The sequence below is a fragment of the Psammomys obesus genome, unplaced genomic scaffold (assembly GCF_907164565.1).
Source record: "Psammomys obesus unplaced genomic scaffold, mPsaObe1.curated_primary_1811, whole genome shotgun sequence".
NCBI classification, from domain to species: Eukaryota; Metazoa; Chordata; class Mammalia; order Rodentia; family Muridae; genus Psammomys; species Psammomys obesus.
The window spans coordinates 944385-959503 of NW_026596051.1; the positions used below are offsets into that span (position 1 = coordinate 944385).

General features: G+C 42.0%; 1 protein-coding gene across 2 annotated transcripts in view; it reads left to right on the forward strand.

Annotated features, from left to right (window-relative positions):
- The window catches only part of Meis1 (Meis homeobox 1), a 137861-nt gene that overhangs the window by 21179 nt on the left and 101563 nt on the right, over nucleotides 1-15119 (forward strand). For both annotated transcript variants that reach the window (XM_055624287.1, XM_055624288.1), the window contains exon 7: nucleotides 8988-9099. In XM_055624287.1, coding sequence (XP_055480262.1) covers nucleotides 8988-9099 — 112 coding nt within the window. The remainder of the gene's footprint in view (nucleotides 1-8987; nucleotides 9100-15119) is intronic.

Genomic DNA, 15119 nt, shown 5'->3' on the forward strand with positions numbered 1-15119 from the left:
GAAGGAAGGAAGGAAGGAAGGAAGGAAGGAAGGAAGGAAGGAAGGAAAAAGCACAGAAGTGCTTCATGTCTCATGACACAGAGTTAGAGGATTCAGTGTTGGGAAAAATGATCATTTGTAGGACTTATTTGTGGTATATGTCAACTGTTGAATATAGAACTCAACTCACTAGACACTGTCTTTGTTTCCAAGAATTACTCACCACTGCACCATATCATTATGCACACACTAACAAATGACATACACACAGGTGAACGTGTGCGTGCGCATGCATGTGCACATATGCTTAGTTATCAAGGTTTCCCTCTTGTACCGTGTGTGAAGATCAGCCAACTCCAAGGTAGTGGATGTTGTACCTAAGGAATCACTGTAAAGCCAAGGAGGTATGTTCTTAGACTAAGAGTTCACAGTGGCAAATGCAGTACGGCTTAGATGGTGAGCAGAGGAAGTATGATAGTTTGGTGATAGCTGCAGACCCTGAGAAAGGATGCTGGACTTCCATTGTCTTACCACAGATTTACCATCTGGTCTAGTCTCCAGAATTAACCCTTGGACCTCTAGTATTATTGCAATATTAAACAGAGGCAAAATAAGATCATAGCCATGTGTGGTATCAAAGACCTTTGACTTCAGGACTCAGAGACTGAGACTCTGTGAGCTCAAGACTAGTCTGATAGTAAGTTCCCAGACAACAAAGGACCTTGTCTTAAAAAACAAAGACGTGTGCAGGCCTACAGATTTGAGGAAGGTGAGGTAAAGGAAGAAGAGGAAGTAAGGCGAGTATGGAGAGTTGGTGAAGACAGTAAGATGGTGTGTGCCCAGGAGACACCCTCTTAAAAAGCCTGCAGTTGGTGGGTAAGAGCATTTGTCACCTTTACAGATGACCTGAGTCTGGTTCCCAACACCTCTGCTTACAACTGTCACTAGCTCCAACTCCAGGGGTTCCAATACCCTCTTCTGACCTCTGGGATCAATGTAGTTGTGTGTTGTACATACAAACAAGTAGGCATATGTATGTGCATTCGCACACACAAATGAAGGAAAGTAAGATAAAGTAAAGCTAGCCTTCTGTGCAAGGGATGTGTGGGCTGCCACTGGGGATTATTTTTTCTCCTGTCACCAGCAATTGCTTCCCACAGTTTGTTATCCTTCAGCAGGAGATGTGGACTTGACAGTGTTTAAGCTCAAATGCTCTGTTTAATGTTTAAGCCATTTCTGAGAACAGCTCAGATATGTTAAGCTTTATTATTGTTTCTTATGTGCATGGGTATTTTGTGTGTATGTTTATTTGTACACCACATGCATTCAGGCCCGCAGAGTAAGATTAGGACCTCAAATCCCCTGGAAAGGGAGCTATACATGGCTGTAATCTTCTGTGTGGGTGCTGGGAATCAAACCCAGGTTAACTGGAAAGAAGACAATGCTCCTAATTGCAAAGCCATCTCTTCATTTTAAGGCGGCCCTTCACTCCACAGCCTCTGTGTATATCAAAGTATTAGTTTTGAATGCTTCTGACATTTAAAAACAACTAAAAGTATAAAGGGGGAAGAGACAGATTTACTCCATTGAAACAAACAAACAAGGCAAAACAAAGCACAGCAAACTGCCTGCTAAACTTCCTTTGGTTAAATGAATTTTGTTTAAATGAGTTCCAGGAATCTTTTAAATACCTATAAAGAAATTTAAATTTTTCTTAATTATCTATATTTTAGGTTGAGATAATGTAGACTTCAAAGAGCATGTTTTGAGAAGAATATTCCTCCCTTGTCCCTACAAAGCATAGGTGTCTAATAAATAGTGGTTGAATGGATTTAGTGATTGTCTGGTGAGTTTTGGCTGTGAAGCAGATGCAAATGGGGCCTCTAAGGACAGCAGTAGGAGTGCCAGTCTATCAAACACTAAAACCCCATTCCTTGTAACATCTCAACATTCCTCATTCCCCAGTGTCAAGTCTGCATTGGTAAATGGAAGCCTGTTTCTCGCTGAAGGCCTCAGCTCCTTCTTCCTACCTGTTTCTCTGTATTTTCATCTTTCTGGCCCTTTTCCTTCAGTGGTATCATTGTTTAAGTGTTTGTCAGGAATCACATTGGCTGATACCGTGTGCTTCTGAGGATCCAAGAAGGACCCCTTGGAGGCAAAAGGTGGAGACGTGAAGTTAATTAGCTCTGCCATGGAGGGATGGTACCACTCGGCAATACTAAACTCTATCATAATGGCTAAGTGTGGTGTGTGTGCAGGTGTAGGCATGTGTAGCCTTGGGGATGTGAGCGAGTATGTACGTTGTGTGGACCGGTGACTCTCCAGATCTGGAAGTCTCTGCCCTTTGAGAGGTCATTAGAGATTCTCTGCTAGTGAGCCCTGCTGCTTTGAGAACACGTGTCTGCTTGCAGTGAGTACCTGTTGGATTTTGAACCCTGCTCATTTCACTGACTTCTCCACAGCTGCTGGAAGACCTCTCCCCTCTCAAGATCACGGGACTTGGTTCTCCACCATTTTTGAGTGAGACTGGGAGGGTGAACTTGTTTCTGTTGTTTTTACAATAAAAAAAGTTGAATTTTGGTTTAGAAACAGGGATTTTTTTACATCATTCTGATATGAGTGATATGTCCAGAAGAAACATCAAATTATTTTGAATGCTAGGAAGTGATTTATAACATTAGATACCAAACTAAACTTGATGGGGTGGGAACAAGCAGATCACTGGGAAATCATGTTATTCCAGAGTGAAAATAAGATCAGTTTGCATTCTCTGGGTACCTACCAGCTGGAAGATAGCCTAGCTTAGTTTCTGTCTCTGTAGCTTTGATAAAGATCATGACCAAAAGCAACCTGGAGGAGGAAAAAGTTTATAGTGTTTATAATTCCACACTATAAACGATACAGAGGGTATCGTCATGGGGAACCAAGCCAGGAACTCAAGGCAGGAACTAAAGCAGAGACCGTGGGGGAACACTCCTTGCTGGCTTGCTTGCTTTATGGCTTGCTCAGCTTGGTTTCTTATAAAATCCAGGACCACCTGCTCAAGTGTGCCACTCTCCACAGTGGCTGGGCATTCTCACATCAGTCATTAATTATAAAAATGCCTCATAGACTTGTTTAAAGGCCAAGCTGATGGAAGCATTTTCTCAGCTGAGGTTCTCTCTTCCCAGATGATTCTAGCTTGCTTGTGCTGGATGGATAGGATAGGGGAATGAGTCGGGGCAACCTGGCCAGCATATAGCCCGAGACAAATGGCAGGTATTCTCCCCACAAGGCCTGTGACCTGGACACACCTGTGTGTCACTGCTTCAGGGTTGTCTGGGTCAATCTGAATTTTTCTATTAGAACTGCAGTAGCTCTCACTTAACTGAGTACTTGCTGCATGCTTGCAACATATATTCATATGTGTGCATATGTGAGTGTGTGTATGTGTTTATGCTATATCTGCATGAGGCACAGTTTTAAAGGTTTCTGTGTTTTTTTAAATTAGTATAAAAAATGCTAGGTTACATCATGACATTTTCATGCATGTATGTCATTATACTTTGCTCATATTCACTCCCATTCCTTGTCCTTCCTGAACCTTCTACTTGTACCTGTCTTCCTTACAATTGTTGAGGTGATGAGGGGGGGGGGGTGCTGTTAAAATGCCTTCTTGCAGATAAGGCTGTTAAGGTTGAAGAAGTTGCGACTTGTCTAAAACCACGTAAGTAGTACAGCAAGGTTTTAGGGTCTGCCTGATTCTGTATTCTTTTTCTTATCCTTCCTTCCTTCCCTACCTGTGCGGCTCTACAACTAGATGTTAATATATTTTACATCAGTGTATGTTTGTATGGATGTATTTGAGCTGTATTTAAATTTTTCAAGTACTTATGCTTATTTTGTAATTTAACATAAGCAATCACAATATCAGGTATACTTTAGCACAAAGATCCCATGTCTATTGATTGATCTATTAATTTGCTCAAAAATATGTTTGTGGTGCTGAAGAGCTGGCCCAGAAGTTATAATCATGTACTACTTTTGCAGAGGACTGGATTTTGGTTCCTAGAACCCATGTTGTATATCTTACAATTGCCTGTAACTCCAGCTCCAGGGGCATCTAATACTCCCATAGGCACCTGCACTCAAGTGCAGATACTTACACAGAGACATACACATGGGCGTGCTCGCATGTGCATGCATGTTGTGTGTGCACGCATACACAAGCCCACAAGCACACACAAGATATGTTAAAATGCATTTGCATGTGTTATACTAAAAACATTTTGTAGGATGGAAGATATAAGGATGATAAGACATACTCTGAAGTATTCATTGTAGAGAATTATAGATGGGCACAACAGGTTACCACAAACAATGAGGTAGTAAAAAAGACAGGTACTGGTGAGGTGGTTTGAGTGTTCCAGAGAGAAGCTCATCCAGAAACAGTGTAGATGTATCAGAGAAAGCTTAAATAGTAGAAAAACAGGACCATCTCTGCTATCATGGAGCTTCAGCTTTAGTGAATCTCAGCGCTTTCAAAGCATGGGAGATGAGCATGTGTGACAATTATCTAGTGGTGAAAGTGGACACAGCATCTTGACTCTCATAACCGTGGGAAGAGAGAGAGAAGTGGGAACAGGTGGTTACTGGATTTTTGCCATGGAGGATGGTATGATACATACGAGGGTGGAGAATAAAGCAGAACAAGTAAAGCAAACTGTTGCATACCTGTAGTGTTAGTTCTCAGGAGGGGGAGGCAGGAGAATTGCTGCAAGCTTCAGGCCATCATGGTCTACACAATGAGCACCAGGCCATCCAGGGAGACCCTGTCTTTAAACAAACAAACAAAACAATGGGAGGGAGTTGAGCCTTTGGGAGAAGGAGTTTTACCTTGCACTTATTGATTGAAGTAGACATTTTTGCAAGGCGGGCTTATCACATAGTTGTTATGTAAATCAGAAGAGCAAAGAAGACACCCATAGATTCGAGTTTACTTTTTGTATGTGTTAAGCCGCTTTACACCAGTGAAAGGAATTGTCCAAGGAAAATGTCAAAGGTAAGAAGAGGCCTCAAAATATCTCAAGATCTAAGGTGTAGATGGAAAGAATTAGATATTTCCAAAGAGCGGTTTGCAGAGATAGGGCTGGAAAAGTAGGCACAATAATACTGGCTAGTTCTCTCGGCATTTGTTCCAGCCAAACTGTAGCCATGGGTTGTCCCAAGCTCTTAAGAAAGAAGTGTAGGCAGAGTGAGCTACTGTCCTTGTCTTGAGATGGCCTACAGTCAGGAGAGGCCACGGCTGCCCACTACCAGACGCCAGCAAAATTCTTTCAATAAAAAGTACTATAACTAAAACTCTGAAGAAAGAACAAACCAAATGTGGCTTTTTCCTTCATTCTTAAGAAGTGAAACAAAAACAAAAACAAGAACAACAAAACCCCCCACAAATATTGGAAGTGTTGAAGCAAGAAATAATGATGAAAACTATTGTTGCTTCAAGGATTTTAAATTGCTGCTTTTTGAGTCCCTAGAATTGGAAAGAAAACATGAGTGGAGTTAAGTCACTTTATGTCTAGATATAACATTTACACGTTGTCGTAGAGCTTTGTGACGAAGTGCCGCCTTCAGCTGACTCATTCCACTTAGCACAGTCCTATTTGTAGGGTATCACCGCATCATCCAGCAAGTACAGACTCAGTGAGCTCAGACATCTTCTCTCTGGCTTTGTGTCTAGGCCTGTAATTATCTCCTAGATTAGTGATTCTTATACTTTCACAGTCACAAACTCCCCTGAGAATTTGATGAACAGTTACAGACATTACCCTCCCCCCACCCAGGAAAAACATACACAAGTAAAAGTATGTAGGTAAACATAAAAATTAGGCTAGAAAGTATGCACATAAACACAAGAATTAGTAAAACAGACACATTCCCCCCCCCCAAAAAAAATAGTCCATAGATGGAATAGGACTTTGGGTTAGGGCCTTTGTCTTAATGGTTTTCTCCCAGATGAGAACATAGCTATCACTCATTCTGAAATTATATCCACTGAAGACAAGAAGCTTCATTGAGACTTAATTTAGAGCCATGACTAAGATTTGCTGTACTCAATGCACTGTTGATTTTATTCTGTCAGCCTTACTTTTCAAGTGGCCCCAAGCAACTTACAACTTCACAGATTTATGTACTTAATCACATGCACATATTTTAATTTTAAAATAATGATGCTGTTTGGCAAGACCGCATATAGTCAGAGACATGTGTTATTATAACTGAAACTCCCGGGTAGATGGCTTTTGGGGGAGTTCTTTCTGATTAGGTCTCTCTTACATATTTATACTGGAGAAGTTCATGAGCTGTTTCTGATACTTGGACTTTAATCTTGTTTAACGAACTGAAGTAAGCACAATTCTTGTTCTGTTTTGGTAACCCTGTGGATTTCTTCTGATGCTCAGTTTCATGTGACTACACCATTCTTGAAATGCTAATACACAATGCTAATTCAAGAAAGAACCACAAAAGTTAGATTTCATTTCAGAGAGCCTTATTCAGTATTCACAGGCCTTCTGGAAGAGGAAGGCTCTGAGAAGAATGATATTAGGTGGAAAATATGGGTGCCAACTTTTGGTGAACACACACATTTAAACATATAGGTTGCACAAAATTTGGATAAAGTGAGGTGGAATCCAACACTTCTTGCATGAATGCCTGTATAATGTGGCCATAGCTGTGAGAAAAGAGGAGCCCCGCATCTAAGACCCAACACAATGAAAATGCAATGAATCGGAATGCCTCACAGATCATAGCGGAATCAGAATTTCCAGCAAGGAAAATCTTTTCATGGTGAATTAAGTGGTGGATGAAGAAAAATGGTGATGAAAAAGGTAGGCACAGATCACAAACACTGAGCTCAGGGCTCACCGCTGAAGATTTAAGAACCTTAGCTAAAGCTATGCAGAATAGAATGTGGAAAATTGAATTTACTAAACAATTAAGCATTGAATTAATCTACATCCTGCACAGTAGAAAAGTGGGGGAGGGAGCAGAGCAGAACTGAATAAATCAGTGGAGCTCATTAAAAGATAGTGAGTATATCAGTTCTGTTGTGGCAGAAAGGAGGGCAGTTTCCTGTATGACATGGAATGCGTCTCTGGTTCTAAGTCACCTTTTTAGAGTCCTGCTCTTAATCAGATTAACAGACGTGTTTCTGATGAGGTTAGGCTGCTGCTCTGTAGTTTCGCTTGTTATTGCTAGCCTTTCTATTAATTACAAGTCAGATCACCAGTCAACAATAGTAGTGAGGGACAACATAAAGAAAATGAGAGTGCCCAGGAGACGCCTCTCGCAGGATCTCATGCATCCTGAAACTCCCACGGGCTCTTGCAGCCTCCCACATGCCTTGCTGGTCTTTTGTTCAATTACAGTTAATGCAATAGTTTGCCATTTTCTCCTTCTAATTATATTTTCAAGTGGGATTTGTAGCACACAGAAAAACATCCTTTTACATGTCGAGGCACCGGGGTTTTGTGCCTGGCATTGTCTGTCCCCTGGGTGCTGTACCATTCTCTCTGCAGAGCTCTGAATAAACAAGTCCCCCTTTTAGAGCTGCAGTTGTACAAACTGAAAATTTATGCATTAACTGTTTGCATTCTGAGCATGTGTCCCAGATTACATCTTACAGCATTCTTCTGGTATGCTTCAAAATGTGTGTCTGCACAAAACACTTTCACAGTTCACATATCTCTCAATCACAGGATCCTTAGATCAATTAGCACTGTTTTTGAAAATATGCATAAGGGTTGACTTTAAACATGCAAGTGATGTGTTCTGTGGCTTGATTCCATTTTGGGGGTAGCACCAGTCTCCATGCCAAGAGTGGAGTGAGGTGTCCATTGGAGGAGCATTGGGTCTCCCTTGAGGTTCCAGGGCAAGCAGGCCTTGTGGACAGGATCTTCATTTTCTTGGCCCTGGATGTGTGAATTGTTTGATCTTCTCAGCCCTTCTTATTGTCTCTGGGATAGGTATAGCTTTTCAGGGTATAAAGGAAGAACAGGGATTCCGCTGGGCATATTCCACTTGTGAAAGGGTCAATCAACTTCACTACACCAGCGTCACCAACCATGACCGTCTAGGCCTGAAATGATGTAGACATATTTTACACATAAGATCATCTTACTTTTCCACTAATAATCTTGAGGACAAACATCACTTCCCAGCCAAGAGCCAGCTTTCTAGTCTTCATCACTCCTACTTCAGGGGATGACCAGTGACTCATGAGGCTGGTTTTGAAAGCAAGCACTAAAAGCTCATTCAAGTCTTTTCTGGTGATAAAGGGAGATTTGGAAGAAGTACCACCATGATTGTTTTCCCTAAGAATTGAATTTACAGCCAATCTGAATGTTACTTTCAAATGCACCCAGTGATAAGAAGCAACATCTGTTTTCTGTTCAATAGTACAAGAAAGCTCGGCATGGGGCCGAGTGTACACAGTCCGTGCCAGCCTATTGTTAGCATTTCTTTTTTGTCTCCGAGCCCGGCCCATTTGCGGTGTACCATCAGGCAAACAGCTGACACACACTAGCTATTATGGATCCAGGTCAGATTGTGAGCTCTTGAAAAGCCCACCAGGTTTGTCTCCTTCAATGAAGCAGAAGCCTCTGGGAACACAGTGTTACAGACCACTCCCTCCATTTTGCATTTCTAGGGTAGAAGAGTGCTCCACCAGAGGGTTCAAAGGACAGTCAGACTCAAGTGTTAGCAATGCCCCCTTTGTCTAAAATGGTTTTATTTCCTTGTGAATAAGGCATATGATGACTTACAGGCTAAATATTATAACCTGGAAGCTGAAATTGGCAGAATTTGAATATACCTATGCATCCCTGAGCCTATAGGACCAGTTTTGAAGAAGACTGGGAATGATGGCTTGTTGTCCCCTGTAGCCTCCCCCGAATTGTCATTGTCTGATGGGATCACACCCTGTTAACAGATGGCTTTCACTCAGATTTCTGATTTGTGCCCCACAGCCCTCTTGGAATAGAGATCATGATGACACGGCTTCCACTCGTTCAGGAGGAACCCCGGGCCCTTCCAGCGGTGGCCACACTTCACACAGTGGGGATAACAGCAGTGAGCAAGGTAGGAGAGGTGTTCTCATTCTCCCTTGCCTCTTGCTTCGTGTTCAAGGGTTGAAACTGTCAGGAAGTCAGTTATTATCCGTAGAGCTTCTCTCAGAACATAAATCCCATATAATGTTAGAATCTGTCCATCTCCTTCAGTCTCTGGGCCCAATTCTTCAGTGCCATTCCAGTTGTCTGTCACCTGGTCACCTTCATGAACCAACTGAAGCAAGGTTAGAGAAATGTGAACAAGCAGCATGGCACTAATGCCATGCTGTGACTTCCTGGGGCTTTTCAAAGGAGCATGAAGAAGCCTCCACTAAGAGTCCAGATAAAAGATCTGGAGACCTAGCTCAGTGGTAGAGGGCTTGCCTTGCATGCACTCGGCTGACAGTTTGATCCCAGCACTGCCAAAAATAGAGTTTGTGTGTTGGGGGTGATTCTTAGAAGGTGATCTGGCAGCCTCTCATTTCTCTGCACTGGGTCTGAGGCTATTTCTTCTGGTTATACTTATTTGACTCTCTTTGAGGTCTGGCTTCATTGCAAAGCCAGATTAGACACAGGAGGGAATGTACTTACTGTGTGTTGCACTTTGGAGCTACACTTGTGTCTACACAGAGATGTTCATAGACATACATGTTTTATGCTAACTTGTAAGAAATTAAGCTTAAACATCATAGCGGCCTTCAGCAACAAGGAGACTCAAGCTCTGAGTGTTTAGGAGGAGGGCCTTACTTCTGAGGTTTTGTGTGTAATTAATAAAGTTAAAGTTTGCATCTGCCTATGAAAGACTGCTCTGCTAAAGTTGCCTCTGAGTCCACAGTAGGTACAACCTTAAAATTTGATTTTGTGATCATTTTTTTTTTTTTTTTTACTGGAGTATTATTCAGAAAAAAAGGAATTTGGCCACCTGACCTAACTGGGACACAGTGATTAGAGCTGCACACTCTACGATGGATTTAGCATGACTGACTGAAAAACAGGAGCAGGGAAGTGTTTTTTTATTTTTTTTTAATTTAGGCATATGTGTGGTATTTTCCCCAGAAATAACTTCTGCAAACATAATTTTAAGCACTGGAGACATTTTATTGTTCAAAAAAAAAATGCTGACTTCATCAGAAGTAGAAGCCTAGTAAAAATGGAGCCTGGAATAGTAAGCCAGCTGAGAGCTGAGGTAGAAGAAAGGTAACCTCTGACTTCTGACTTTTACTGAAAAATGAGATGCAGCATAAATCCAAGAGGCTTTTTTTTCTTCCAAGCATGCATGTGTGTGTGTGTGTGTGCGCGCGCGTGTGTGTGTGTGTGTGTGCATGTGTGCGCTACAGCATCGCTGTTCAGAGTGTGCAGGTAGTGTCAGCATTTTCCATCTGAGGCCTGGCTTGAAGAATTCCACTTACACTCTGAGTTTTCAGAGAGGTGTAAATGCAATCTAATTTCTTTCTTCTATAGCCCAGAACTGCTACATGGGGTCACAGCCTTGTGCTTTGTTTGTTCCATTTTTGCTTTTGTTTCTTGCTTTAAAGAATATATATCATCCGAGGATCAGCGGGTCGTTTAGCCAAGGCATAAAGGCTTGCAGACTGAGGAAATGTACTGGAGCTTAGGACTGGAATGCATAAGCTTTCTCCAACACGATGGGAGGATTTTTGGAAGACAAAGATTCAGTGCTATGCCCTTCTCCCTCCCCATAGCTGTGATCAGAAAATGGGAGTTTGAGTGTTTCTTTCATTGGACCAGTGATCTCTGGAAGCCCAGATGCTGGTGACCATGTGTCTCCAGGGGCCGCATACCCCGCATGTGACTAGCTTTCCACTCCTGCTGTTTCATCGAAGTGATCTCATTTGTGTGATCTTAATTGAAAACAATCTGGGTTTGGAGAAATGGCTCAAGTGGTTAAGAACATTGCCACTCTTGCAGAGGGCCTGGGTCCCATTCTCAGCACCCACATAAAACAGCTCCTAACCTCCCCTGGCTCTGGTTGCAGGGAACCTGTCACCCTCTTCTGGCCTCCTTGAGTACCGTACATATGTGGTACACATACAGATGAGCTGGCACATACAGAAATGTGTAAATAAAAATAAATTTAAAAAGTTCGAAAATGAATCAAAACAAGCCTAGTGTCAGGCAAAGCTCAGGATGCCAACACGGGGTAGATAGGTTTATGACGTGCAGAGATCCCTTTGTAGTGCAGACTCACCTGCCACAAATGTCCTGCCTGTGAGATTCTCCTCATCCCACCTTCATCCTCACCCATGCACCAAAGAGCCAAAGCCAAATGCTCCTACTCTGAGCAGACAGGAGCTCTCTATAGTGAAGCTACCCTCCCCCACTAACTTGTAATTGCAGGAAGAGGAGGCATAACTTTAGTCTTCCTTGCTTTCCTAGTGGATTTTATTTGGCACAGAATGTTATTCCTGTTGAATGCAGAGTGATGCCTCAAAGTGTTGCTAAAACAACTTGTGGGCATTTCCATGCTAACCGGGACCTTTCTAAACCTGTTTCTTGATCCCTGAGGCCTGTGGAGCTGAGCTTTTGTGCAGCTCCCGGATTATCTGCGTACAGTGGCGTTTGCATGCTTTCCCTGTCTGCCCTTCTGGCAGGTCTGGAAGTGGAAACTGTGCCATCATTTGGTTCACAGTACATATCCTAAATAGTTATTTACACAGTTTGAGTCCATTTTAGTCAACTGGATAAATAACAGCCCCCTTAAAAAGATTTATAAATCCATAAATATGTCTTCATACATATCCAATAGACAGAAATAACTCAATCTGTCAAGAACATACCCAAAGAGGTGTTTTCCTCACAGACAAGAGCAGCACCCATTTCAAAACTTTCTCCACTGCATTATTTGAATTGAATTTATTTTTAGTTTTTCATCACTTCATTAGGGTACCTGTGGAGCAAAATAAATAAATGGGTAGATGGATGGATAGATAGACAGACAGAGAGATTAAAAAAAAATCCCTTCGGCTTTGGCCCTCTGTTAAATAGCCTGTCTTCTGCATGGTATAGGTACTAAGCAGCTATGTACATTTCAAATGAGTCCCTTGATTTTGAACCTTCAAAGAAAGTAAGTCATCCAGGAAAATTTTAGCTTCCTGACAATAGCTCTTCCTTAGAGCTCCAGCAATTTGGCAATTCTCAAATACATTATCCTATTCATGTTAATAACTGTTATAGTCAATGAAATAATTTTAAGACAAATTTTTTATAAGAACAAATAAATCTAAGAGTAGGCATCCAAGAGAGAACATAGATAAGGTATATATGTTATGATTCAGGGACTTAACGTTAATTCATGATTTCCATGATATGTGTATGTTGTTTTTTTGTTGCTGTGGCAAAACATCTTGAAACAACAACTTTAAGAATTTATTTCTGTTTTGACTCACTTCTACAAGGGGGGTTGAAATTGTGAAAAAGTCATGCTCATGTGCACCTCCATTGCTTCCGAGCACGTGCTTGATGAGGCAGAGAGTGGTGTGGCCTGGGGGAAAGCAGTGTATCACTTCATGGTAGACACAGGGCAGAAAGACAATGAGAAACAGGAGAAGACACACTCTCAGGGACATGGCCATGTGACCTACTTCCTCCAACCAAGCCCCACTTCCAAACCATCCATCCAACTATGGATTTGTCAATGAATTAATCCATTGATGAGCTTAAAGCCCTCATGTCTATTTACTTTTCAAACGCCCATCAGCTGACAGCCAAACCTTTAACCCATGAAGGGGCACTGCATATTTAAACCATAACAAGTTTCCTTTCCTCCACTGAAATTACTTATCATGACAACTCTTCCTATGTCCATTGCTTTCATTTCACATTAACACTTGTGACCCCTTTCCGGAAATTGATTCTTTTACAGAGAAGCCCCTTAAAGCTGGCATTTAGAAGGCAGGACTTTACGTCTGTGGTTTCTCTGGGGATTGTGCTGCTGTGGCTGTGACACTGATTTAGTTTCTTCTGTAACTTCCTTCAAAGAATTTCCAAAGACATTACAGTAAATTTTGTTTTATCCCTCTTGGCTCTTTGCTAGCTTCCCATTTTGCAGGAGAAAAGGGAAGTAGAGGAGAAGTACTACAAGGTTGCTGTTGATTCAACTGTGAGATTTTTAGACTCTGGGCTTTGTAAGGGCATTAGAACAGGGTGTTACCAGCAGTCCTGTGTGATATGGCTGTAGGCAGTGCCCATTGGCATGTGTGAATCTCTATTGTAGAAAGCAGTTTGGAGTAGAATGGCTAGCCAACCTAATGCCTCTTTGCACAAGATCTAAACTCCTTGCTCAGGGATGCTGCAGCCATTCTGCCTCACAAGCAGCTTTAGCCATGACTGGCAGAATGATGAATTTGGATATGTCTCCTTTCTTCTGGTCCGAAGTCAAGAGGGCTGAGTAGCTGATATAATAATAGCACAGAACGCAGGGGTTATTGCTTGGGTAGGAATTCCCAATCTCCCATCATGTGGACCAGGCCATGGAGGAACAGAGAACCTAAGAGATTGTCAAAGAGAAGCTAAAGGCCACATGTTGGTTGTGATGCTGTTGGTCTGACCTCAGAACCCAAAGTCCTGATTGCCACGTGGTTTGGTATCTTCATTTGCCTTAGGAGTAGGAAAACAGGCTACTTGTCAGGTTTCTTTCTGTTACCAATAATGTTATTCTTCTCTTATGTGTACACTGGTCCAGTGCTGGGCTCGGTTGTGGTGGCCTCAGTGATAGGCAGGGGTGATGCTTTGCTGAAGAGTGAGGACCTAGCTTTACATTCTATGAGGAATGATAACTGTGCCAGATACAAAGAGAGCACAATGATTGATATGATTAATTTGTATTCTGTATTAAGAGCCTATACTACTTCCCACCTTCAAAGATTTATTGAATTGAGAATAAAAGCACAGAAAACAAGGCAGAATATTCCTCTTGCAGAACATTTCCCACTTAAAGCTCATTTGATTTTCCCCTTTTGTGAGGCTAAAGAAAAAGTATTATTTTGACACTGGAATTTGATGAGAAACATTTGAACCTGAAAGGACTTTAATGATTCCTGGGAGCTCTAAAACCCACTTGTGAACTTCTTTTGGGGGCAGGACTCCAGTCCACAACAGGACCTATGGAAAACAAAATCTCGAGAGCAGTATGTTTCTTTGAAGAGGATATAATTGAAAAGCACTGCTATCATACAGTAGCAATAGTTGTGATGCCTCCCACTGGCCTCACCCCCTCCATAACTAGCTTTTGTATGAGTTAAGTCAACAGCGAGGCAGAAGGCAGTTCCCTGTATTATTGAAGGGAATTTCAAGGCAGTTGTTCAAACCTGTGAGGCCAGCGGGCAGAGCTGCAGGAGAGGGGGCAGGAGACAGGGAGGGAGGTGGGGAAGGGCCACATTGTGTTCCAGATGACTGAGCAAGGATTTATATACCAGCTCGCCTTTTTACATGAAGAAGAAAAGTAATAACAGCCCAAACCCAAGCATTTGAAACAGTCAGCTGTCCAGTGAATAATGGGATAGGTGAGAAGGAGCTCTCTGATTGGATGTCTTAATGAGCACATTTTGCACAGAGTTGGGGCTGCAGTTTCCCTTGACCTTTGCCCTTTATTGACCAAACTGACACTTCATTTTTCACATACTTCCAATTATGGCTCGGCTTAAGTGTTACCCTCTCTCCTTTATTTCTTTCCTATGGATAACTTGAGAGTGGTTGAGGCCACAGAAGATATTTTAATTTGAAAAAGTACCATAGCAACTCAGGTTTAGGTTGTAATCTGAAACTGTTCTCTGTTTGCAATTTTTCAGATGAAATCACCAAGTTAATACTACTTGTTTAGAAACAGTTATCTTAACCAAAAAAAATCTAACTGGTTTTAAAATCAAAATATTCATAACTTTGAAAATGAAGAAAGGTCTTTAAAATGCTGCCTCCCTTCCTAGCTTTGTATTCTTCCTTCCTTCTATCATTCTTTTTCCTTCCTTCCCTCCTTCCTTCCTTCCTTCCTTCCTTCCTTCCTTCCTTCCTTCCTTCCTTCCCTCCCTCCCTCCC